Raw genomic sequence first — 27,895 nt, forward strand, 5'->3', positions numbered from 1 at the left:
ATTTATGATAAACCGTGCATAAAGTCATGCACTAACACAATGTTACATTAAATATTAAATTCAATAAGATTTGAAGGAGCCATGTTCAATCTCAAGTAGAGGGACTCCCACATGAAGCTGTAAAGCTGTGGAACAAACTCCAGGCTATAATTGGAATTCCTCACATGCCTGATATGTTGCACAGTGTGAGACTGATGTGGAAATTCTCCTGTCAAGGTCCTGCAGTGCACAGTGACTACATGAGATACAGACCTCATATCTGAGTCACTAACCTCCAAGAAAGTTTGTCATTTCGGTTATCGCAAAATAACTAGTTTGGACTGAAATCCATTCACCTCCGGCCTGCAGTTTAGAGTTTAGTGACACTAGATGGCGTCACGGTCCTCAGTCAACACAACAAGTGTCCTGAAGTGTACCAGATTTTACAAACTGGCATTGTTAACATGCCCGAGGTCACATGTACTGCTGGTAAATGTTAGCATTAATGGAAATCTATTTCCATGTGGCTCGCTGATGGTGTAGGGGTACACTCGCCTGTCTAGTGTGGAGCCGCACCTCACCTTTCCAGAAAGTTAGGAAACTTGGACATAAGAAGTACAGTTCTGCTTTAGCTTGAGTGCCAGTGCATGTTGCATGTTGTATATGGTATGCATGTTACTTTATTTACTTTATTTTGTATTTTTAAATTAACAAAAACACATAAAATGTAGTGTTTTAGCAGAGCTGGCTGGAATTGATTAATGGAATTTCAATTTTATTATTATTATTATTATTATTATTATTATTATTAGAGGACAGCGTGAGCTGTGCCACCAATGCATGCAGTTGTATCTTTGGCGTGTGCGTGTGTGCGCGTGTGCAATTACATGCACGCGGGGACCCCCCTATCGATAGGCGCGGGTACTTCACCGGCTGACGATCACTTCTCTGGTCTCCACATCTTGGTGAGCGTCGCAGGCTGAGACAGGCAGTCAGGTAGTGTGGTCGAGCTTCAAACACGGTCACACGTATGGACCGGCGCCCGTAGCGACCTGCGGGACTACTCTGTGCTCCTCCTCGCCACCGACGAGCCTGTTTCGGCATCTATCTGTGGGAGCTGCCGCTCTCTCTCCAGACTGCGTAAGGCCTCCCCGGTTGAAGAGGAGAAAAGTGGGGCTTGGTGAGGCGAAGGCGGTGGCGGCGAAGTGTCCTCGATGGCAGGCTGGAAGGACGGCTCGGTGCAGGAGAAGTACCGGTTGGTCGTGGTCGGAGGCGGCGGGGTGGGCAAATCAGCCCTGACGATCCAATTTATTCAGGTCAGTGAGGCTGCACTCCCTTCGCTTTGGGTGCCCAAAACACGGAATGAGGCCGGACGGAGCCCCGTGAAGCGGGCACCGGCGGGGGTTTGTTATTTCCGCCGCTACTTTGCAGAGGCCTGCAGCAACTTAGCGAGGGCTTGTTTATTTGCAGAAATTCCAAAGCTTATTTTTCAAAGTCATGGCTGTCAGATCAAAATTGTCGACGCCTGGGACATCTCCTGCTACTTTGCACTTCGCTAGTTAGACGAAAAGGGGAAGTTGATTCGAAGCAGAGGTGGCAAAAGTACTCCACACTCTGGTTGTACTTATGCACAAGTCAAGATTCTTGTGCGGCAATAAGACTGGAAGAACCAGAACCTCCCTTATTGGAGTACAAAAGTATTGACTCCGAATTGCACTCAAGTAGAAGAGTAATAGTCAATGATTGACACAACGGGAACAATAATTTAAAATAATGCGTAATTAACTTACAATTAATTGGTACCTCAGTTTACAAATTTATTTAATTGCCCTCATATCAAATACATTTCCCTAGTCACATGAATAGAAATCTCATTAATTTGTTACATTCCTTTAAAAAACACACACAAAATGATAACTTTATTTGGCACATTGGGCTTAAAAAACTGCTTTTTCACACCAAGGTTAAATTGTCATCAAGAGTGTAATTTGTTCCGTGCAAACATCGAAAAGATGCCTTGATCCTTCGGAGCCCCCCCCCCCCCCCCCCCCCCCCCCCCCAGATATTGCCATTTTTCATTCAATACCTATTTTGATCATTTCACACAATGTAGGAAAAACTATGAACTTGCAGTGAAAAGGAAAAAAAAAAATGCTGGACACGCTACTGTTGCTATACCTTGTACAACTTTGTCAACTGATTTACAAAGTATGTTAAATTAGCCCACAATAACAACTGAAATAGAATACGCCTATGTGTTTTTTTTTTCAGATCAGATTGCTCTTTATTTATCAGCAAAAGCTCATGTTTTTTATTTTAAGACAACATATTCCCTGACAACATAAAAAAAATCCCTTAAATAAGGCCATTGCTTCTCTGAATCTGTTGCTGTCCTTCTTAATGCTCCTGGGCTCACCTTCTCCATGTCAACTTGACCTTTCTCTATTTCCGTCTTTTTTTATGTGGTGTCGTGATCGTCTGAGGTTGAATAAGTGCATCTCTTATCTGTTTTCGAATGTAGAGGATAAAAGTCATCAGAAAACTCAAAGCACAGATAGTGAACTTTTCTACATGCAGTTATTTATGTTTGTAATTCCCAGCACTGATTTCAAGAGTTTGTTTCATCCTCCAGTCGATTCTGATTTATATCACTGCTGCTTTCAAGCTACAGTCGGTGAACCAACAACACTCAATGTCGGAGCAAAAGCTGACCTCTTGTTGCCTTTTGCCCCCACCCCACACACCATAAGAACATCATACCAGCATTCAGAGAAGAAAAAAGTCTACAGCTACGACATCACATGAGAAATATGCTCAAGCACACATGAGGGGCAAATTTGTCTTGCTCGACTGATTGCAAGTAAGCAGGAACAGCAACACAAAGTCTCCAAGAAAAGATTAGCATTTGATTTCAGGTGACTTCCACAAAATGCAACACAGCATGGACCCCCTATTGGTCTTAGAGACCACCCACCTCTCCAATGATAATAGACAGAACTTTCCATCCAGCACTTACTAAATATCACATTTGTGTTAAAGATGTAAGCTGTTGATTGCATTCCAACACTTTGCAGACTTAAGCGGCCTTGCTTCGACCTTCCTTGCCCTCATCGTTGCCATTTTGTTACCCCCATTTACAAAACACACAATATGACAACTTTGCCCTTTGCGGTGTGTGTGTGTGTATACGTGTGTGTGTGTCCTGTGTGTGTGTCCTGTGTTAGTACTGTATAACTGAGGCCTGGCTCTTGCTTCCAAGAGACGAGACTAAAGGCAGCTGCATGTCTCCACGGTGTAAGACACAATGGTGGGCTGGCACACGTTTCAGAGTGGGGGTGAAAAGCTTGTGGTGAATGTGTGTTGGTGTGAGGGGGAGTTGTGTCTAATGAGGGTTCATAAAGCTCATTAACTGCATACCAAGTAAAAAGGGATCAGATAGCTGTGGCCCAGATTCTTGACGTAGCCCACTGACCCTGCCGCCCCACACGTAGGGAGTTTTTAAAGAGCAATGTAAAAGTTAGCACGAGCTGATTGTAACACACCTCAAGTCAGAGTGTCTCTTTTTTTCTTTTTTTTTTTTCTTTTTTCAAATAACGGATGATTGGGTAAAAAATATCTCATGAATATACAAGGGAGTCCCATATTTCACTTGAATTAGATATTTTGGCCAAGAATGTCTATTAAGAAAGTTTGGGTTTTAAAATATTGCAAAGGGTAATAAAATGTCTTGACTTTAGTTTATGGATTTCTGTATTTATTGTTTCTTGGCTAAAGTTTGGTGCAACTTTTTAAAACTAATGTTTTCATTTCAAACTGATTGGGGCATTTGACTTCAAGTGCTATTGTCATGGTTATTGTCACACTTATTATATCAGTATAATTAAAAAAGGCCTGTCACTATTGCTCAAAGATTTCTCCCATGATAGAATTTGAGAAGTAAACAGACAACAGAGTATGACTGCCATAAGGTTTGGGATCAGTTCATCCACCCTCGTGTTCCTCTGGTGTAAACGATGCTGTAAAAGTGAGCGACAAGGAGATGTTGACAGCATGAGGAAGCGGACAACCTCTTCCGAGCTCTCATGCCAGCGGAGAAGACCTAACAGCTGCTTGTGAAAGCGAGGCTTTCCCCAAGAACTGCGCAGAGAGTTTGGGTGGGAGGTGGGAGGGGTCTGGGCCAGTCTGGGTGGGTTGATGTTAATGGTCATGGACCATGTGGAATTTGGCCCTTTGGCAAAGGAACTCACTCCACTGTTGCTGCACGTACACCTAGGACCTCCCCAATTTGAATGGAAAAATTTGACCTGCTTCCTGAATCAGTGGAACGTGTATGGGTGTGGGTGGGTGTGCGTGTTGGCGTTTTGGCAGAGTATTTGTTTTGCCAAAAATATAGAGTACGTAATACATGTTCAGTATTCAATTTTATGATTTGTTCAAAGTTGCCTATCCTGTTTTCAAAGTGAATAGAACAGAGAGAGAGAGAAAATGACAATGTTGGAAATGTATACTTAAAATGACCTCGACTAATAGGCAAACAGCAGCAAATGAGTTATAAAAAAGCATACGCTCACCCATCATCAATTGTGAAATGTGTCACTTGACATTCGCCTGTTGCATGCCTCATTGGCATTGTGCTTCATACAGTTATGCAATATTCATTGTACTTCTAAAACGCAGTATGATGCAAGTACTTGACATTACAATATTTGCTGTACCTGTTGATACCATACGACAAAGCTAAACATGGATGAGGATGGGATTCGACCCCGTGAACGCACAGCACAATGGATTGGCAGTCCATCGCCTTAACCCTTCAAACGGTCACCTCGTCTTGTTCGCTATACACAAGGCCACTGTGCTTTCTTCTATTCTCACACTGCCACCTGCAGATACAATATGTAGACCGGAAAACTGCACAATTAAATACAATGCCGAAGAAACTCCTCAATGTGCAGCGTAAGTTAATTTAACGGTGGAACAAATGTAATAAGTCTGGATCTGGATATAATATCTGAATGTGATATAAAAAGTAAATACGATTACTAATACTTTAGTGTGCTTGGATGCCACGCCCCAGCCAGTCAGAGAAAGAAAGAAAAAAACGGAGACATAGTGCTGAGGCAGGGATTTGGGGGCGAGCTAGTGCACAAAAGAGGATGTCGCTCAAAGATGTAGAGCGGTGGCCACCCGGATGCCAAGCGGTTGTCTCAAGCTGAGATAGCAGCGGGATGACACATCACTGAGTCATCTGACAAACGTAGAGCACAATGTTGTTTAATTCGAGAGAGGAAGCCTCGAAGTACGGGAAAGTGTGACTCACATTGGAGACTGCATGTGGGGTAGTGTGTGTTGTGTGAGTGGGTGTCAGTGTCCTTCGGTTGCTTTTATCCAAGAAATGTTCTCAGGAGAAATGCACACACCTCTTGACAAAGGATAGTCTTCCACAAGAATTTTATACAACGTATATCGTCTTTTATTTATAGATGATGTTAAAGATTTTTAACATGGTATCTACTCTGCAAGTTTGTGTACGTAATTTAATTTAATTGCTGGTCTTGTTTTGCTCTGATTGTAGTGATCAGTGAGATCATGTTTTCATCTTGCTCGAAGTTCTATTGCTGGTTCTAAGGTTAATATCCCTTTTCGCCACCAGTGATACCCTTCTGGAGTTGCATTATAAGAAACACAGAAGAGAAAAAGGGAAAACACACACTGAGCTAAAGTGACGTCAGATGTTCGCAAATCTTGTGAAAGTCACATGAACTTATCTGCCTTTTGAGGTTTAATTTTCCAGGAATTGTTGATTGAACTCTTAAATTGTACCATTCAAATTTCTGTTCCCTTGGCTCCAGAAAACACTGTTAAGATCCGAGCTGTTCACTCAATTACTACAAATTATTTTCAGAGAAATGGCGCCTTAGTAATGAGTCGAAAGGCAATCAAGGCATACGATGTATTGAAAGGGACTCATGTACCGGTCGTAAACATTTAGTTATTGCAACTCAACAATAACCATATGCATTTGATATAAAAGGTCTACACCCTCCTGTTAAAATGCCATTTTTTGTGATGCAAAAAAAATAAGCCCAAGATAAACCGTCAAACAACTGCAATCATGGTTAATGATCAATGACCTCAATTATAATTGCCCAATTCCCCATTGATTGCAGTATTCTGTTTCAGCCTCAGTTGAATACGACTATAGAGCTGATCAGAGTTGTTTCCGCCTGATGCTATGCATCACGTATAAATGTGCCTTGATGCTTGCTGGATATTAAGAAGCTACATATAAGCTTGTGATCGGAATGCACTGAGCAGATTTATCATTTGGTTTTAATGTGTGCTGGTACCAACCATGATGGATTTTAACCCAAGCTGTGAACTTCTATGAATATTTTAATGCATACTCATGAATTTTGGGTGAATGGCTCTACTTAGGTTACTTTTGGAGTCCTTAAATATATTAAAAACATTCCTTTTACTGAGGTAATATACTTGAACCTGGCAAAATGCCATGCAGCATACCAAAGGAATGCACACGCTAAAAGGGAGTTCAGGATCTGTAAAGACACACCCAACCCATCTGGTAACACTCAAGAGACTAGCTGGTCGCTCCTTTTACTGCGAGATAATGAGAAACTAATGAATATCCGGGGGAAAATGCCACTCTGTCCATGCTACAATACAAACAGACTTGTATTATTCAACCTATATTCTATGAGTACGCCATTAGGTGAACTTGTACAGATAATTAAAAGTGGATTGTTCTTGTAATTGCTCATTTTGCATCATTTTTGTTCATGCTAAAATTGAGTGACTTTTTTTTTACGTTTGTCATGTGAAAGAATACTGTTAATTACCGATGGGCATTACCGATGCCAGGTATCGGTATTGGGCCAATACCATCCAAATTACAATGTATCGGGTCTCGTGAAGGGGGCCGATACCAGCCACTGATACTTAAGCAAAACAAATTTGACATTGAACAAAACCTGGCCAGTAATTGGCGCTGTGGCCATTTGACACGTTGGTGAATCATCATATGTGTCAGAAGGACTTGTTCCACAAATATTTGTCATGTACAGTACATATGTATTTAATTTTATGTATCGTAAGTACCAGTGGTATATATCACTGTGTAATTGCTCTACATTGTATTGTAATATCATCATAATGTTGTATCAACACTTAGTTCCAACAATCTCAGTCAACATTGTTTTCCACAGTATATAAACTGGTAGTGCTCAAATATGTAGTGCTACCTCGCTTTCCGGTCACTGAGCCTCAGAGTCAGGCAAACAGATGAGGCGGCGAGTTGCTTTGTGTTGTTTTGGCAATTGTTCCGTGTGTCTGTTTCAGAATAACTGGCAACAGTATCAGGTCGCACATCTCACAGTCTTTGCACAGTCGCAACAACTCCGGCGATGGGAAAATGACATGTTGCTTATTTTAGCTTCTCACCCCCACCAATTACAAAATGGAACGCTCAAAGTGTATGCACAGGGCTTCTCATAACCAAAGCCTACTGCATGTTCATTCTCAGGCGGCTTTCACACCTATATTTTTTTCCCCTAGTCCAAATCAGTTGTTGTAATTGGTTGGTTTCTCCCAGTTTGCTTTCTTTTTAACTACTTTTTAAGTATCTGAGCAAACCACAATGCATCGGAACAAAGCATCAGTCAACATGTTTTTTTTCAATAGGGATGTAAGTATATCTACTTATGTATACTATTACATTCTAATTTACAACTTTAATAATCTAGATAAATGATAAACTAACTATAATATGGAATCTGTGTTGCTAAATCCAAATTAAGAGTTTTCCCCTTCAGGGTGAGCCATATTTTTTGTTTGCTTTTTTGTTGTGGCCACCATTTATTTTTTTTTTTGCAGCCCCCTCATGCATTTTAATGCCCGACACGTATATTTTTTGCTATTATCAGGCCAGCCAAGTCCCTATGCCCTGCCCATCTGTCACATAATACTATGCACAAAAAACAAACAAAAAAACAGGCTTATACTATGGCTTACCTAATGTGAATAAGCAACAAATAGTGATTGTCGATAACAAAATATGGCTACATTAGATAGTTGACCTACTATTTTTCTTGGTCTTGTCTTGGAATCATTTTCTTTCATTGGAATCAAAGATGAAGTGACTGAAATGTGGCAATGATGTCATTGCTTTACCAGAAGATAACACTTAGCAAGCACCCGATCTGATTGCTCTGATGTCATCCTCAATGCTGTTCACAGCCCTTTGGCCAGCATATTTCCTTAGTAATAATATAAGAACTTAGAATGGGCATAGATAAATCAATTACGAGTCAACCTTGTCTTGTAGCAAATAAGGCAATCTACAAGTACAAGACAAAGTGAAACATTTAAATAACCGGTGCTTCTTGTCGATGCCTGGTGTTGGGCTGGCTGCCAGACAGCTGGTGGACATTTGGCGTTGTCTCATGCACAAAGTGTCCAAGTGGACTGTGGGACACCTGCTGTCCATCAGGGGAGGTGTGGCCTGGGATCATGCAGCTCCTCAACAGGTGACGCTACAGCATGACTCATTGTCCAAATGTACCGTTAACAAAGGCCACAAGTGATCTGGATCTTTAGGGGAAGTAATCAGAAAAGTGTTCAAACGTATTAGAAAACAGAGGAAGACATAGGCGTTGCGGAAATTTTCTTTCAAGTTCATCCTACCTTGTGTTAGTTAGCCTGCTGATAGACAAAACTGTGTGTGTGACACCACTGTAAACATTTGACTTGCTTGAGTCACTAAAACAGCTGTCTCGTGACATTCTGATCTAAAAGGTGCAGCAACTGTACGCGCTTGTGTGACCACAGCAACAGTCGGTGCGGGAAAACACAAGGTAAAACTGTCGATTGGCACGCGCCACTGCATGTTAACTAAACACCTGTTTAGCCTTTCGTCTGGTATGTAAAACCAAAAGCGGTCCTCTTGTAACCAGGCTGCTGGTGATACTGGTTTAAAGCCATTGGCTGCCTGACTTGCGTGCAGACAGCACAGTCATCATGCTGACATGATGATTATCAGACATCTAAATTTTGGGCAACAAAGCCAACTTGTTCTTTAGCGTTTTCCAAATTTCCATCCAGTCGCAAATCACGAAAGTAACATGTCTAATAATTACGTCCTTGGAAAAGGATAAGTCGGTTACCGTAGCCAAAAACGCAACTCGTGATTGTTCGTTCCTCATTTTGCAACGTTAACACATACTGCTCTTGTTGTGGTTCTCTACACATACTGCTCTTGTTGTGGTTCTCTAAGTGGAGAGTAATTTTGCTACTGCTCAGAACAGGGGCGGGTCTATTTTAGTGGAATCCAGGGCTGAGACTACCCGGAAATTCTGATAAATCTTTTTACATTATCACAAGGCTGCTTTACAACAAATATATCGTCGCAGTCGGGCGGAAACCCCGAACTGCCAAAATGACAACTTAACAGGAACTTAAAAAAAAATGAAATGAAAACACCACAAAAGCAAATCTATCTTGAAGGTCTTAACCCACGAGTGATGCAATAAATACGAAAAGAATGAGGCGACTAACCCTATGTATTATGTGGATATTAATGAAGCGGCACCTTACCTCTGTCAGTACACCTCAGTGCGCTCCCTCGTTCAAACGTGTCCGACAAAGACGACTCCTCGGCCGAGACACCGTTCTCCCAGGCTTTGCAAAACGAGGAAATGGAAGTAGTTTTGCAACAGGTCTCAAACATAAGTTGCATTCAAAGTGGCAGTGTTTATTTGTTTTCAAGTTCACCGCTTTAAATTGGCTTCTATTGCGTAAAAATCACAGACGAGGTGGAGGCGGACCATTTGCATTGATTTGTGAGAAAAAAAATGAACTTGACCATATTTGGACTTTAAAGGCTTCCGCCGGACAGCGATGAGATAAGGTCACCTATGTACATCGATGGATTGGTTTGAACATTGATTCAATTCAAGGTGCTTTTAAGCTTCCGACTTGCCAGTATTGTACGTCCTTGATTTTTTTCTGTATGCAGGCCTTGGAAAAAAATGTTTAGACACCCTTGTTCTGAAGCGTGCCATTAAAAGCCAAGACCACACCAGAAAAAGGCACTTGCTTGTGGCACATGTGGTTGTAAAGGCTTGCTAATGTTGGAACTTTTCAGGACTTAGGCTGCATTCTACACTTCTGGGAAGTCGGAAATATCCCGCTTGGCGCTTAAGAGGTCCAACCACAAAGCATTCCTGGCAAACTCAAAACATGGATGACAACCAGGATCAACTAGTACATGTGTTTTTGACGTCAATTTAGCCTTATTTTTACCATACCAAGTGTTGGTTCAGTTCAAAATGCTTCACATTTCATTGTTTCCACTGAAGAGTCCTACATTTCCGTACGACGCGGATTGAAAGACTAGTACAGTACACAGTTTATACTGTGTCAAGTTTATTTGATTTGCTAGATAACTATTTCATGGATCGTAGAATGAAGTATAGAATGATGTCATTGTATTTACACAGCTGATGCTGCGATTTCCTCCATGCTTTGCAGTGGAAACACAAGCCTGATCACGGGTTAATATGATCCAAGGCATACCATGCCGAACGAAAATGAACTTTGTGGAAAGCCCAGTTTAAGACTGTCAGCAGTCTTCTCGTCCTTCTTTTTAAACCAAACAACTTGTTACAGCTGTAACATCCACTTACAAATTTTCATCTCATGCACATACATTTGGCTTCAGCTTTGGCAGATCCTTTTTTGTAGGAATTCTGACATCTGAAAGGCATCATATTGAACTTTTCTTGGTTTACTCCATTTAAGCTTCCGACTTGCCAGTTTTGTGCAATGCAGACCTCAGCTGGCTTGCTAATGAGATACCACACCAGCCAGGAACATGCCAGCACTAGTCAGTCGCAATGGGTTTTCCTTCTTCCCTGTGTGCTGTTTGCTCCCCTTTGCCATTTTTTTTCCCATTTGGAATGTACGTTTCATTCACTTCTATGGTTCCTCAATTCGAACTTTTTAAGATTCATATAACATGATGAATCTGATTGTTATCCGCAATGGGATTGCTTTAGTAGTTGTTTTATATGGTCACATCATATATGTTGCATTTTGATTCTATTTTCTGTTTGCCAGCTTTTCTTATGAACCAGTCCAATTAAATCTGTTATAAAAGAATTTTCAAGCATGATATCATTACCAACAAAAAATAAAAACACCTCTCAGCATGACACAACACTGCTGCAACCTGTAATCTTCATTTGATAAAGCTCTTGCATTGGATCAACATTCTAGATGTGTTATGGCTATTGAATGTATGTTAGGGGCAACGTGCCTTTCTTTTAACCTGAGCCGTAGCACTGCTGTGTTTTCGATATGAATCCTTTGTCATGCTAGGCCATGCTTGGAATGAAAGTGTAGCTAGCAGGATGCATGTGGGTAGAAATGAGACACAGCAGCTGTGCTTGAATGGAAACATGCATATACATCAAATACTTTACCATTCCATTGAAGAGATGCACAGAAATATTCTGCCAGCTACAGGTAATGGTTGCTTCACTTGCATTGCTCAGATTTTGATAAATTGGCCCACTTGTCAGTGAATAGCTGTTGCTTGTTAACCATTATTCATTTTCCTCCCGCTTTGAGCATTTTGTTGGAATGTTTACCTCGACACTTCCTCTGCATTATTTCCTCCATTCATATTCACATTTGTAAAACTAAAAGCCTTTGATGTAGGACCAGAGATTTGTGCCTTCTTTCGAGATTTTTACAAATGACACCAGAGGCTTTTACTCGAACTGCTCTATCTGATCGTGGGTTGCTGTGTCACTGTGTAGCTGTGCAGAAAGAATTGCAGGAATATTTTGTGTAGGAACAGCTTGCTGCTCTCTCTCGCGTTACAGCTCCGATGGAACTGTTTCAAATTAAAGAGGCTATAGATTTGTATTTGGTGATTTTGTACACTGTTGCTGTTTGAAATCAGGACAGTCGGTTCCCTGTGCTCACAAAGACTGCTTCTGCTGCTGCAAAAGAACCAGGCCCCAGAATAGAACGTGCACATTTATGTTATTGTACACAGGTGGTACGAAGAAAACATTTTGTGTAAAGTGCATTGATAATTGGACATGGGGTTGGGGTTACACGGAGAAGGAGAACTTAAGTGATTTCACATGATCAACTAGAACAATAAGGTTGTTCACATAGTTTTGAGTCTTTGTGCCCTTCTCTCTAATCAGTTTGTAACCCTCTGGTGGGTTAATGTAGGTCTCCAATTGTTATTTCTGTAAAATCCCGTCCATAAAGAAATTGTTTGCCGTGACCAATGTAAAGACCAGCGACCCGGTAGGAAAAGAGCCTTTAAATGTCACCTCTTTGATTTTGCACGTTTGTGGGGGTTCAAAAGTCTTCAGATTGCAGCACAGGCTGATATTTAGCTGCACGATTGAAGTCTTAATGCCAGAGGTCAGAGGAGAACGGGGGGTCGACAACCATTGGTTGGGTCGCTTGGTGGGACGTTTATCCTGCACTTTCTTCTCTTCTCCCGAACCTACCTTCACACTTTCCATATGCATAAGCAATATGCTCAACAAAATGGCAGAAAAAGTACGCAGAGCGATCTTGACACGGTCAATAAACTTGCTTTACAAAAGTGTGTCAGCATACAATACATAACTACTATGTACAATAATGTTACTGCTAAGTATTCAGTCATTTGCTTTAGTTTAATAGAGCCTAGTATTGACTTGCCGTCATCTAAGGACAAGGCAGTGAATAAAGCGAGTGGTTATTGATCTGCACATTAGACGCACGAGAGCTTATCAGTTCCGTGCTCGGGTTCATTGAGTTGCACACCACGCTAAGGTTTCCCGCTGTAAATATCCACTGACAGTTGGATGGCTAACATGCCTTGTGATCCTTCATCCAGGTCAATCATAGCTTTATTTTCTCCAGCAGTGTGGGCTGTCCCCCCACTTATAACAAAATGTTCCCCAGCGGCTCTTTGAGCCGGCAGACACATTGTGTGCTGCCTTTCTCTCCATGTGTATTGAATAAGTGACCTTTCTATTTTGCATGAGCTCATGGGAAAAGTGGGCCTTTCCAGCGGAAGTTAAAGCCGATCCCCTCCCCTACTTGTTCTCTTGCTCTCCCTTTCTATGTCGTGCCGAGCCTCCACAGTCCTTTCATTTTCACTCTTTGACCACCCTGGTTCCACTTCAAGTACTCGCAGTACTGCTCACACAAATTCATCATTAAGTGGTATGAAACTCAAAGCACATGTGAAGGTCTTGTCACCATGATAATGTTGAACCGTTATAGATGGTGTTCTACACCAAATGGCACAGTGAATTGTTTATGGATAACTTTCATTTGCAACAGGCTAAGCTTGTATTTTAAGGATGGGCATTTGATAAAATAGCCTTTACTCATGCGGGAGAATTTTTTTTTTTTCTTATTTTATATTTCTTGCCTTGTTAGAATCCCCATGAATGCTCTAAACTCCTGCCTCCGATCCTTGTTGACTAAACCTGCTGGTAAAACCTGTGTCATATCTTCACATAGCTGATGTCATTTTCTTCTCAGCTCTTGTCCAAAGTGCATCAAGACACAATGACACAATTATCAATGCATTGCTTATGCCAATCAATAATCAGTTGGACAAAATTCACCAATTATCTTTTATCTTGTTTTTTTTTTAATTTATTTTATCTAGATTTTTCTTGACTGCCAGTCCCTTTTTGTTGAGGTGGCTCGCAGAATAATTACATCTTGACTTGATTTTCTTTCCAGAGTAGTTTGTATCCATTTTCCTCTGAGCTACTGAAAGTACATCTGAAGATCTGGATCTTCTTTCTAAATGTATAATTTTTTCTTGGTTTCTTGTCTTTCTTGGAAATTTTGTAACACTTGCTTTTTGTCGGCATCAGGCAAACCACTCTGAGTCTGAGCTCATTTCCACACCCACGGCTCCATTAAGATGGTGCTTGTGCATCTTTTTGCGTTCATGCTTATTCACGCAGTGCACAAAACGAGTGTCTTGAAGGACCTACAGGAGTAGAGGTTGAGTGATGATGAGGTACAGGACTTGCGACCTTCGCAAAGTGGCAACCTCAGAGAAAATCCTTGTTAAGTGCTGACTGCTGACCTGCAGTTGCAATATGTTCTAGCATTTTCCATCTTGGGAAGAGAGACTTGTGATGTGTCTTGGGGCAGAAGGGCTGAAGAGAAACTGTGCATTTAGAACATGTTCAAAGCTTTTGCACACAATTTAAGGCTACATTGTTCTTTGCAACTTGTGATTTTAACGTCAAGTTTAGTCAGTTCGGTTGAACGTCTGACAAAACTGAAAACCCACTTACATTTTTGTGCATTCTCATTTCGTTATCGAAATAATTCGTCATCAAAGAGCCACAATTAGCTGTTGCTCATCATCGTCTCATTCTCGTCGTGAATAAAAGGGTCGTCAGCAAATTTCATAATTGGTGGACATGTCAGTTTCGAATGTGTTGACGTTTTTGAGTTAGTGCATCTTTATTGGTTCAGTCAACCCAGCAACACCAACCAAACAAGAAGAAATTGGGATAAAGACTGAGATGGAAAAGATCTATATTTAGTGTCTGTAAAGCTGTTTTGATGGAGAGGAAGTGGGTACATAGTGCAAGCATGGTACTGATTACACGCCTACACGTATCACCCCGTCTTGCACTCCCCGAGGCTGGCAACCAACAGTTTTAACAGACAAGATTTATTGCTTCATGTTGTGACTCTGGCACTTGAGAAAAACAAACCCGACCAATAACAAACAGATTCAAAAAAGCTGCAAGATGCTGTACATTTTTTATTTTGTGGTAATTGTCAACTTTGTAGCTCTCACTAAGGTAAGTGGTGGAAACCTTAATTCATTTTTTGGTTCTTACTTGGATCAGGAACATTTCCTGATTTCGTACTGCATCAACAACACCAAGAAATAAATGGTGAAGTCAGTCTTTTTTTTTTTTTGTTTAAAAACTTTTGCCATTTGTATGTTTTAATGAGGAAACGCAGCACACTAAAATAATGCACTCTTTAAAAACACACCCTAATGACATAATATTAACAATCACACTGCATCACTTGAATAGCCGCATGTGTTGTGTGTTTGTGGAGGCGGCGGCGGGTGGGGGCGCTGGAATGCAGGACGGGAACTGAGTGACAGGTTTGGACTTCGGAAGGTAGGCGGGGTCCCAGAACTTGTCGTCTGTGACATCACCCCCACTTGGCCTGCTGCAGAGGTGGAGTTTCCTTCCTGCAAAGCTGCCACCTTGAAACTAAGATTGAAACTGCTTCTTGCAGGGGCAAACCTATCCAGTATACATGTTGATCTAATGAAACATCTTGATTCTACTTCCCTGCCAAATAGAGATGAATATCCACCATGTTAACAATTCCAGTGGACCTGAGGAAAAATAACCATGATGTTGACATCAGCATTGGCCATTTAAATTCATTCAAAACTACAAGACGTGTTATAGAAAGTTGTTGCTGTTAACTTAAGAGGCTTAGTAAAGTTTATGCAAATTGCAAAATGTCCCTCTGATGCAGTTCAATGTAAAGTGTGGAAGCAGCCTTACAGGTCCCAGTTAATGGACGTCTATGTACTCCTTTCATATAATGTCCCCTACTGTTCAGACTGAGACACCACAAATAATTACATTGCAATCGCTATATTGTGGTTTCTGCTTGAGGGAAGGGAAGTTGTCTATTTATATATGTATATCTATTTTCTATTTTGAACATGATTGGGCCTCATGACAGCTGTTCAGCGTTTCCACACAAATCTGAATCCTTGGAACGTGTCGGCCTCTTTGTGTCATTAAAACTCAAGTCATTGCTTGCTGTCATTATGTGTAGGGTCAATGACTGACTCATATTATTCTTGCTTACTGGTTGCTTCTGATGTTGTCATCTATGAAGCTATCACAGGTGATTTTACTGGACATGACTCAGCCTTGCATTACTCAGCAGTTACTGGTAGATCTTCTGAATCATATTGCAGCCACCTTTTGTATGGCACTGTCGAAAAATGTCCAGGCCGAACTGCAGGATGAGCTAGAGGAGTGTGGTGTTCCCAACTGCTGTCCGACATTGACTGAACTAGGAATAAGAGGTTGACGGCAAGCCAAGGTAGACAATGGAAGAGGAAAAACACAAGCTGCATCTTTTTTTTCTCTGTCGCTTTCACTCAGTTTCGGTTTGGTCATCTGAAGGCACGTGGGAGACTGGTGCAATGAAGCATAGTGTTGGACACAGAAATACTGATGAATTATTGAACAGTGGTGAATGGATGCAACTTGGTCCTCCATACAGTACTTGCATGCTGCAGAGAGTGAAAAAAGATGACGTGCTTTGTCTGCAACAAGCAGCTGTGGGTGAGCAGCATAGACTATGCAGAATGAAAACACAACCATTGAGAATATGTACATAAGAAGAAATAAACACAAGCTACACAACAATAGTGTATTATACCCAGCTGTCTGGAACTTAAGCGATGGCTAGCTGAGAAAAAAACGTGTGTTTACCTGCACTTTGATGATAAAGGCAGGTCACTGTTTCAAGCAACAACAAAAAGGACCACGGGGTGGTTTTCTCTCTTGGCTGATTGTTTGAAAGCAAAAAATTCTGTTCCCCTCTCTCTCGTGTAACGTCAGAGCTCCAACTTAGTGTCGTGGAGCCACACCAGCATCTCTGGTCCCAGGTCAAAGAGGCCGGCCTCCGAGGGTGGTCTATATAGGGGGCAGGTGTTGATGATGTGGTCAGGTCTCTGCACTCACATGCCGCACTGTCCGTTTGTCCCCACTGCTGCATAGACGTGTTGAAGCGCCCAACACCAGTTCTTAAGCGGTTCAGTGTGGTCCACTGCTGGCGAGGTAGTTCGTCTCCTCCTATGGTGCCGTCTCCTGGTTCCCAGATATAACGGTGCATGAGGGAGGGGCCAGCTGCCTCCCACTCCTGCTTCCAAGCTGCTGCCAGCCAGGCATCTCTGGAGATGTCTTCAGGGATGGAATTGAGCATCTCTTGTGCTGCCATGTTGTAGGGGTGGCGTGCCTTGAGTCTGCTTGGTGGAGCTGGAGTTGTTGTAGTGTTGTGCAGGATGTGCCAGTTGTTATTTTTTGCCTTCCTGGCGAGAACGAGGGTGGCAGCCTCTCGCCGAAGGTTGGCCGGCGCTATTCCCGCAAGGACAGGCAGGAGGGACACAGGGGTGGGTTTCAGGCATCCTGTTATAGTTCGGAGGGCGTTGTTAATTGCCACATCCACCTTTTTGGCATGGGGGCTTCTGTTCCAAACTGGAGCGCAGTACTCTGCTACAGAGAAGACCAGCGCTTGGGTTGATATCCGCGAGTTCTTAGCAGAGGCTCCCCACGTTGTTCCAGCAAGGCGGCGGATCAGTGCAACCCTGGATGCCACCTTTACCTTCAGATCTTCGAGGTGTTGTTTGAAGGATAGGGTCCGATCCAGACGCACGCCGAGGTACTTCGGGGCTTGTTGAACCTCCAGGCGTTTGCCCTCAATGCTCACTGCCAGTTCCCTCCTTGCTTCCCTGGTGCTGAGATGGTATGATGCACCAACAGTCTTTCCAACGCTGAGCTGGAGACGCCACTTTTGAAGGTATGCTGCCATGGTGCACGTCTTCATTCAGGCCATCTTCCGTCGCCTTCCACGTTGGTCGACTCAGCATGATGGCAAGGTCGTTTTCATAGCCATACTTTCTGGATGCTGTGTCCGGTAGGTCGTATATAAAGATGTTAAATAGTGTTGATGAGAGAACTGACCCTTGCGATACCCCGCTCCTCAGTCTACGGAACCTACTGCACTGCCCACTGCTGGTTTGAAGAGTAAAGCTGCAGTTGGAAAGCGTCTCCATAATGAACTGCACCATGTGCCGGTCAGGTATGGTCCTCAGCAGCTTCAGGTGGAGTCCCCGGTGCCACACGGTGTCATATGCGGCAGTTAAGTCCAGGTATACCACTCCAGCTTTCTCCTTATCCTGGAAGCTGTTCTCGATGTCTTGGGAGAGTAGGGTAATCTGGTCTGCTGTTGACCTTCCGTGACGGAAACCAGCTTGTTCCCGTGGGAGTTGTGAGTCCACCACTGGCTCTATGCGGCTGTGTATCATTCTTTCCAAGATCTTATATGGGACACTCAGCAGGGAGATGGGCCTGTATGACGGGGTCCTCCGCATCTTTGTTTGGCTTCAGCAAAGCTATCACGGAGGCCCTACGCCAGATTTTCGGGAGCTTTAATCTCTGGTAGCATGATGTGAAGAAAGCTTTAAGCCATCTAGATGTTGTTGGGCCCTGGTGGATGACGAACTCCGGGTGAATGTTGTCACGGCCTGGGGATTTGTCCGGCTTTAGCTTGCTAATGGCCTCACTGAGTTCCTCTGCTGTGAAGGCTCCCGAGAGATTGAAATCGACATTGGCCGCTCTTGAGATGCAAGACACCTCACGCGATATCAGTCGTGCAAAGTCTTTGTCTGCATCCGGGAAGCGGCCATTCTTCAGGAGTTGGGAGGCAATGGAGTCTGCAATGACTGGGCATCTGTGGGCTGGTGTATTTCTGCCTGTGAGCCGGTTGATGGTCTGCCACGCCTTGCGGCTGGAATGGGTAAAGTCGATAGATTTAATGACTTCTGTCCATCTCTCCTTGCGGGTGGCGTCCAGCTTTTTGAGCAGTGCTGCTGCCGTTGCGTCCTCCTCTTCTCTGGAGCTGGCTCTCTGGTGTTCCCTCAGGAGGCGGCTACACTCCCCATCCCAGCCTGGGATGTAGTTCCTGTACCCACGTGGGATGGTCTTCTTTGCCGCACGCAGGAGGACCTGGCTGTAGGCTGCATAGGCTGCTTCCACATCTGTGGACTCTGGGTCTGGCAGACCGGCAGACCTCCTTTCCGTCTCCTCAGTATACGACTCCCAGTTGGCTTTTCGGAAGTTCCATCTCTTCACAGGCTTCCCTGGCACCAGTTCCACCAGTGATGGAACTTTGATGATGTAAGGTCGGTGGTGTGAGCGGGGGAACCTGTCAAGAACACGCCTCTCCGGTCTTGGGTCGTTGCTGCGGCAGATGGCAAAGGCCAGGTCCGGGTTGGTGGTGGTGTTCCAGCGTGCAGAGAAGAAGGTTCCAGAAAAAGATTTGTTGATGGGATCTGATTTAGTTGTTTGAAACCACTGAGCTGCTAGAATGGGTTAATGGCATTTCCATTGTTTTCAGTGGGAAAACATAATTTGAGATGAGTGTTTTCAGCTACCAACCAGCATTGTCACGGAACAAATTCAAATCACACTATCTTGAGGCACCACTGTATTCTAAAGTTGTCTGAATAACGCAAAAAAAGTCAAACGCAAAAGCCTGAGCCATTTTTATAGCTCGGTGAATGGATTTTCTTTTGGTAAAAAAGCAAAGCTGCAAAAGAAGTAGTGACGATAGCATACAATCTTCATCAGCTGAGCCACTGCGTCTCATGATATGCAAACATATTACTGTTAGGAAGTAAGATGGCTCTTGGCAAAATGATCTCTTGATAATAATAAAGGTTCTGTCATAGCTTTCCTCTTGGGTCACTGTAGGTTCACATCAGAGCTGCTGCTTTGTATTATAGGGAAGGAGCATTGTGCTGAATGGTTATCAGTCACTGTTTGTCTTCTACCTTGTTGTGTTTTTCATTCTACTAGCAGCTTTGTTTTATTACTTGCCTTCTAGTACAAATAAACATTACACTATTCTTCGTAGACCACCATTCAAATTCTTACTCTGATTAGAAAAGGATTGGTAACGTTTTCTTGATCCAACAAATGAAAAACTTACCACCAAATTTTGCACACATCGTGCCTAATGAAAAAAAAAGTTTTAAAGTTGCAATACACAAGTACATAAAAATAGATCTGTAGGGTTATGTTTGCTACTTTGTCGTAGACGGTTAACCCAATTGATTACAAACGTGTGCTGTAACATCTGAGCACCTGGGAAAACAACATTGGACAATTCTTTATGATTTTTATGATTTTCTTTGTGGCTTTTGATGCAAAAGTTGTCAAACTGCTCAATTAAACAATCACTATACACGTCACGAGTTGTGATTGGCCCATGTCAAATATATTGACTGTATTTTTTGTTCCTTTTTCTTTTTGACTTGCAGTCCTACTTTGTCACAGACTATGACCCCACAATTGAGGACTCTTACACCAAGCAGTGTGTGATTGATGAAAGGGCAGCCAGACTGGACAGTAAGTACACCTTGTTAATCCACATCTGTATTTGCTTTCCACACTAATCCAATACACATAATAGAATCTATTGGGCTTGATGTTAGTGTACTCGATATCAAAATGTCTGTCTGTGTAGTTTTAGACACGGCTGGACAGGAAGAGTTTGGAGCCATGAGAGAACAATACATGAGGACAGGGGAGGGCTTCCTTCTTGTCTTCTCGGTCACTGACAGAGGAAGGTGAGTGACAGTTCCGTTCACGAACGAGTGTGTGCTTGCCTCTTTTCTTTCTTTGTTTGTGCGCGTGTCTGTTTGCTCTTCACAGTTACACCATTTTACTAGCTGAAGAGTACGCTTTTTGGGGGCTTGGTTCTATGCTGCATATATTGGTATAGAACGCAATATTCCGTGGGCCTTGAAAGATACGTCAAAATGATATGAAACATTTTGACACATAGGGAAACTCTGCTTCGGCCAGCAATGAATGAGTTAGCTAAACAAAACTGCTTGACCCACTCTCATTCTTGTACATAATGTAACTCTAATCATTAGACTGTACATAATGATATTTCGAGGGAATTAAGCCCAGTTCACACAGCAGGATCATCGGTTCAACGTGTGAGGTCCCTCATAGTTTGGAAGTCGACCGACAGTTTAAAAATCTTGCCGCGTTAACCAGGCTTTAAAATGATTTCCTGCGAAAAAATGACCTCAAGAGGTTGACATTTTCCCTCACCCATTTTACAGGTGTATAGATATGGTATGAATTGATACAAGCCAATGTCTTTGTGTTCCTACTCAGCTGAAAAGCGCCAGCTCCCAACCACCCACAGCTCCTTCAGTATTTATGGTCTAAACAGTCGTTCCTTACTCCATTTATCCCAGTCGAGTCTGTCCAGATTTGCTTGGTGTAACTGTGGTTTGACGTCTGGAATGCCATCCCGGGTTTATGGTCTAGTTTATTCAGTTATTACACCATAAGCTGCCATTTATTGCAGGTGATATATTCCAGACCCACCACTTAATACAGTATGTGTGATATAGCGGGACTGTTTAAAAGTGTTAAAAATGGTTTTACCGCTGTCAAATGCTTTCAACACATTCCATTAATTTAAACCCCATTTTTAAAATATTGCATTGCATCTCTTCTTTCCTGCAACAAAAATCCACTAGCTGTATGCTAACATATAATTGATGTAAGGCTGTGTGGGTGCATTTCCTCAGTGATGTCAAGCAGGTGCACATGTACAGTTCATATGTTAATGGATACATGTGTCACTGGAAAAGCATCTTGTCATCCATTTGCACTGACACAATACCACTCACTTAACACACCATGTGTGTTTTCACAGCTTCGAAGAAATCTACAAATTCCAAAGACAAATTCTGCGAGTCAAAGACAGAGATGAATTCCCAATGATCCTCGTAGGGAATAAAGCCGATTTGGAGCTGCAGAGACAAGTAAGTCCAACATATCTCTCCTGCGTAAACATCTGATGAAATAATATGATGCAATAAGCACCATTCACATTAATGAAGGTTTATTTTGAACATGAAGAAAGGACAAAAACAATAATAAAACAATAATAACCTAAAATTTGACAAAGCATCCCTAATGCCATTCTTAAAAGTCTTGTAAAATAATTTACTCCCAAACCATAAATCTCTATTTATCATTCAAGGTAAAAATAATTCTAAAGTAGTAATAATAATAAAGATAATAATGAACCATTACATATGGATAATATGAAATAATCGATACTCTTACAAATACATACTATCATTATGAATCCACATAGACTAGATCCATAGAGCCAACAATCACAAGTACCCAACAAAAGTAAACATAAATATCGATCCAAGTAGAAATCAGCAATACTAACCCTAACACTGTTCTATAATTTCACCAGCATGAAATGCAGAATCCTCTTTCATTTGTATGACATTTATTTTTGAATTATATTTCCTTCTTGATTTATAACCTGTCTCTGTCTCTCTCTAAACATTTTTTTGAATCTGCATATTTGACATGGAAACGAGCTTCGCAGCTGCAGCTAGCTGCTAACAGACAGGATGTCAGCATAAAAGAGCAGCTGGAGAAAAAAATGTAATGTCAGGAGGGAAGAATAGATGGAGAGAAAAAGTGTGCTGAAATCGGGAATTTTCAGGGTGTTGTTACGCAGCTATTCAGTGAGTCGACAGCTCCCTCGCATGGTGGAGAGGGGCCTTACAGCCACAGCTCACTTTCAAGCAAACCTCAAATATAAGTGCAGTTAACTAAAGTGATACTCAAGTGCAGTTAAGAAAAATGCCTATAACCTGGAAATTGTATAATTTATATACTGATAATATCTGCAATAATTTCAAAATAATAGGAACAAACCTCTTTTGCCATTACATAACAATATAAATATTTTGTGTTTTGGGCTCGTTTTTTTGTTTACCTCTGTCTGTCTGTCTCCATCAGGTAACTCAAGAAGAGGGCCAGCAGTTGGCCAGACAGTTGAAGGTCACCTACATGGAGGCTTCAGCCAAAATCCGTATGAACGTCGACCAGGCTTTCCACGAGCTGGTTAGAGTAATAAGGTAGGTGCATGATCTGGAAAGAATGGGCACATTTCATTTTATTGTTATCAGAAACAACTCAAGATGCATCAACATCAATATCGTGATCAATGCCAACATCTGTACTCATTTTTTGCAAAAATGCTCCGATACTACAACACCGAAAGCACTTCACCAACCTGACACATAGTTTCCAAGTAGGAGTGATGTCAACTGTTGCGCCACATGCGAATGATACATACAGTAACACTCTTCGTAAAAACGAAACTGCACCACAATTTTAAAACATTCCAGCGTTACAAGAAGAAAACAATTGTGTGATGATTTATGACTTGAGTAGTCCTCCCACAGTTTTATTTTAGAAGACAAATGCCCAGTGTCACAGGCTAAGTGAAATTTGTGTCAAAACTGTTGGATGTTATATCAGTACAGTAACCATCAAAATTGCAGAATTCCATAATGAAATCAGTAAGTACCGTAATTTCCGGACTATAAACCGCGACTTTTTTTCCATAATTTTGGACCCTGCGGTTTATATAAGATTTTTTTTCGTGATTTTTGTGATAACTTGATCACTTTTACTCTTAACACTATTATATACAGTAAAAGCTAGAAAACAAACTGACAAATAACTCGTTTTCAAATCAGACGAGTAAAAACTGGTCAAATATTTAAAAAAAAAGATATTATTAAAAGTGAAGACAATTTGCAATTCTAGTAATGACACATGAATTTGATGCACAATTTGTCTTCGCTGGCCACATAGAATGATGTGGCGGGCCGTATCTGGCCCCCGGGCCTTGAGTTTGACACCTGTGCTCTAAACCCTTTCTCTTACTCTGCCATGTGACTCAGAGATTACACAAAGCAGTGGCGCTGTTTGGACCATCTGCATTGTATTAAAACCCAATCAATCAGCATTTAAATTCAATTCTTCTGACATTTTGCTCACCAAAAACAAGTTGTAATGAATGTGAACTTTTAATGCTTTTTATTCAGAAGGTTACTTTGAACCTTAAATGGCGGCGCGGCGTACTTATGGATTTTTACGGCCTCCGGCCTCCAGGGGGCGCTCTAGCAGGAAGCAAGAGCGAGACAGGCGAAGAAAAGATAATGCGCCGAAGAAGACGTGCCAGTTTGTGTTTTGATTGTCTCGCGCATCACGCGCACACCCGCATTCACACAAAGACAGGAAGCTTTTATACACAAACCGTCATTATGGGGGACAAAAGAAATGCATACGATGCCGCTTTTAAGCTATACGTGTCGCTCGCTAGTTTAATGTAATTTAGCGCTTCGTGCATGAATAAGATTAGCATGAACAGACCCTCTTCACACTCGAAGAAATGCATAAAACCGACGACGAAAGAGAGACTGAGAAAGTGTGAGGCGAAGGATATCTAACGCTATTCCAATCGGACACTAAGGAGGAAGACTTCGATGGTTTCAGTGCACAGGAGGAAGATGAAGATGGCTCTTTTTTTACTTTTACTGGTATGTTTTTTTTAACCAGCCCTGTTAGTGCTGTGCTACAGTCTTGCTGCTGTGTTACCGCCGCGTCTCAGTGACTTTGCTGTGTTACTTCCGTGTTGCTGTGGTATTACTGCCGCGTCACAGGCAGTGTTTGGAAAGAAATGTTAAGGTATGTTATTAAAGCTTTAAAAAAACTTTCTGTCTCCAGTCTTTCTTTGCTAATAACTCGCGTGCACACTTCCGCGTTGCTGCGGTACTACTGCTGCGTCACAGGCAATGTTTAGAAAGACATGTTCAAGTATGTTATTAAAACGTTAAAAAGGCTTTCTATGTACTGTCTGTCTTTGTAAAAAACTCGTGTGCACGTGCGGCTTATAGTCCGGTGCGGTTTATGTAAGAAAAAAACTGAAATATCCCTGAATTTTAGCTGGTGCGGTTTATAATCCGGTGCGGTTTACAGTCCGGCAATTACGGTACTTAAATGTAAGTACGTTTATTTGTATTCGGGTTGGAAAAAATGGTAACTGTGCATCCTAGGAAAAAGACATTGTAAACATCATTAATGTATCAAAAAAATGTACTGGTTGCGAAATAAATGATCCAAAGCCTTTGATAAAAAAAACAATGTGCATGACTTCTATCTATGCTTCTAATCTTCTATTAACGTCTAATAAATGAAAGTGCATTTTCTCTGCTTTATCAAAACCTCCAGGAAGTTCCAAGAACAGGAATGTCCACCGTCGCCAGAACCGACAAGAAAAGAGAAAGACAAGAGCGGGTGCCATTGTGTGATCGTCTGAGTTAGCCTTATCACTGTAACTCACGCAGCTACTCTCAATTGCCCCGCCCACTCTGCCTGACATCACATCCTGGCATGGATGACTGACCGCTGCCTTCTCCACCACGTTGCATGACACCAGACAGCTCCGCTCCCCAACTCTTGGATACTTGGACTCGGGGTCGCTGTGCCCAAAACGTGACTATGAACGAGTGACAATGCCAAAATTAAAACAAAACACCACTCTACCTTCAACCATAGCCCGATTGGCACGACTAAACATTGCCTTCTAAATCAGCCTGACCAATTCATGTTTTGTACTCGGAAGGACTTCTCTTGCCTTGTAGTGATTTGTACTTGCTGCCGAGAATGAATGAAACAAACAAACAAATATGTGTGTGTGTATATATAGTATATATATATATATATATATATACGGAATGTTAACAAGTTCCTTTCAAGTGTCTGACAGAGCAAAGAGATTATTTTATGAAAGCTTTGTGTATGTTGTGCCATCTCTCTCCCATGTGCTAATCTGCTACTGTACATATGTGAGATTTTTCGTGATTTTTAAAGTGTATTTCTAATGACTATTAAATCACCACAGTACAGTGTGTGAGGGTTTGTTTTGCATATATGAAAGCCACAATTTAATGATGTATATATAAATGATGCAGAGACAAGCCCTTAAAGCAACAGTGATACAACTTTTAGATTCTTTATTTTTTTGGGGGGGGCTTCTGCTTCCATCTCAATTGCCAAATATAGAATGTCTGAAGTTCATCCATCCATTTTCAACACTGCTTATCCTGTACAGGGTCGCGGGGGGTGCTGGAGCTTAACCCAGCTGACATCGCGCAAAAGGCAGTCTACACCCTGAAGTCTTATCGGTAGTAAGATCCTGCCATCCCATTCTTCTTTCCAGGTGGTAGTTTTGTCAACATGATCAAAATGAGAGGTCACATATCCTTGACGTCAGAAGCCATATGTCTAGATTTGACCACTAACGTCAAAGCAAAAAATGTCACCACTTTGTTGAGTTTATGAACATAACTTTTAAAGTCCCTGTAAAGTGAAAATAAATGTTAAGTAAAATCAGAGATGTATAAAATGAGACCCTGTCGGTTTGTCCCTTGAATGCGCTGAGACAATGTCCCGCTCAACTGTCTATCAAATGCCTCTTTCAGGACCAGTAAAAATGAAAGCCACCTACCAACTTTCTTCTACCTTCTCGTAACTACATTTGAGCCACAAAAATATATCCGCTGAAAGCCTATGATGGCTGAAATATTTTCACACTGATACGACGAGGCACTCTAAAGCGGCCAGGCTAACCCAATGTACTCACAGCTGGCGATGAAGAGCTTTCAAGCTGACTATCTCAAGAAAATACAGATTTTCAGGTTGGAGGCATACCTAGCTAACTGCAAGTTGCAATCGCGCTGATTAACCGCTGATGCGAGCAAATGTGCTCATGTTTATCTTCATATAGTGTTGAGTGTGGGTTGGTGAATATACTACACAAGGTGAATTTTTTTAAATCATCTTCAAACGCATCACTACACAAATCTCTGAATCCACTTTACAGGGTCTTTACAATTCCATCTTAATGTAACATGCCTGATCAGCATTTAGTCAACGGAACCGATTAATCATTCTAGTAACACGAGGGATTTTGTAGCCTATCCTTAAGTAACCATGTTGATCTGTAATTGTTTTACCCCTCAGTGTATTTCTGTCGGAAGAAAAACAGCATTAATGTGCTCAGCAGTGCCACATGAACTCAATGGACCTGCCACCTGTGGCTTCATGTTCAGTACACACACACACTAACACACACGAAATTCTACTCTGCCTTCTCTGCTGTTGTTGTTCATATCAGCTTGTTTTTGAAGATCAAGAAAATTAGATGATGGTAGTGACGGGCTTGATTAAATGTTTATACTTTTATACATGATTTTCTTAACTACTGTAGGAGGCAATTTATTGTTGTTTTGTGAATATGTGTAAAGCGGAGTATTTAATTATCCTGGTTGTTCAAAGATAAAGTTGCCCCAGGTTTAGCCAAATTGGATTCTTAATCAAAAATGCTTATGAGGCTTACAAATGCAGGTTGTATTTATCTTCCCGATAGAGAATGAAATGCCATGCCAGCTACAAAGGGCCCTGGCGCGCATTGGCGCTTAAATGGGCTCCAAAAATGAACATTTTCTAACTGCTGACATTTAAAGCACCCATTGTGGTAAAAATGCTTATGTACATCGCATCGTACTGATTTGTTTCCCGTAGGAATGTATTTTGACTTGTGTTGAGCTTTTTTGGTGCTGAAATAAAACCTCTCATTGAGCCAGAAGGGGGTACCTTTTTTATTATTTAAATAAAACATCAATGTGTAGGCAGATTTAATACTCAAACTTGTTTCCGTATGATTCATAGTTTGTGATTAAATAAGCATTAATCATCATTCACGTCACACAATGAACTAAAACTCGACGCGTGATTGTAGGGAAAAAATGCCAAGCATAAAGCATGCACTGCATATGTAAAAATAGGAATGTTTATTAACTTAATTTTTGAAGGTATAGGTAAAATGTAGGCTAAATGTTAAAAAAAAGTTTTCTTTACTCATGCATGTGCAAGTCATTTATGGGGAAAATGCTACGTTTGTAGCATTTAGCCTACACATACATTCAAACGTACTTGCGAGTACGCTCGAACATATTTGCGAATACGTTCCAAGGTATTCGCGTGTATGTTCGAAAGAATTGCTGAGTACCTTTGAAAGTATTTGTGAGTTCGTTCAAATGTATTTGTGACTCAAAAATGTCCACGTTGGCATCTCCACACTTCCATAGAGCAGT

General features: G+C 41.7%; 1 protein-coding gene and 1 long non-coding RNA gene across 2 annotated transcripts; one reads left to right on the top strand and one right to left on the bottom strand.

The window, feature by feature from the left end:
* Positions 1-899: 899 nt before the first annotated feature.
* Positions 900-27,387, top strand: rras2 (RAS related 2). The gene is made up of 6 exons (XM_049718754.2): positions 900-1,295; positions 20,150-20,237; positions 20,356-20,458; positions 21,571-21,679; positions 22,686-22,804; positions 24,969-27,387. The coding sequence occupies exons 1-6, from the start codon at positions 1,194-1,196 to the stop codon at positions 25,054-25,056; spliced, it is 609 nt and encodes a 202-aa protein (XP_049574711.1). The 5' UTR covers positions 900-1,193; the 3' UTR covers positions 25,057-27,387.
* Positions 7,854-9,789, bottom strand: LOC125967568 (uncharacterized). Its single transcript, XR_007480787.1, has 2 exons — positions 9,592-9,789; positions 7,854-8,589 (listed from the first exon to the last, which is right to left on the bottom strand). It is a non-coding gene; the product is annotated as an uncharacterized lncRNA (long non-coding RNA).
* Positions 27,388-27,895: the final 508 nt, after the last annotated feature.

The sequence above is a fragment of the Syngnathus scovelli genome, chromosome 4 (genome assembly GCF_024217435.2).
Source record: "Syngnathus scovelli strain Florida chromosome 4, RoL_Ssco_1.2, whole genome shotgun sequence".
In the NCBI taxonomy this organism is placed as follows: domain Eukaryota; kingdom Metazoa; phylum Chordata; class Actinopteri; order Syngnathiformes; family Syngnathidae; genus Syngnathus; species Syngnathus scovelli.

Excerpts from the sequence above, each read along its gene's own strand:
- rras2 (XM_049718754.2), top strand. The coding sequence starts at position 1,194 with ATGGCAGGCTGGAAGGACGGCTCGGTGCAGGAGAAGTACCGGTTGGTC. Across the intron at positions 21,680-22,685 it reads ATTTGGAGCTGCAGAGACAA|GTAACTCAAGAAGAGGGCCA; the intron begins GTAAGTCCAACA and ends TGTCTCCATCAG. Across the intron at positions 22,805-24,968 it reads GAGCTGGTTAGAGTAATAAG|GAAGTTCCAAGAACAGGAAT; the intron begins GTAGGTGCATGA and ends CAAAACCTCCAG.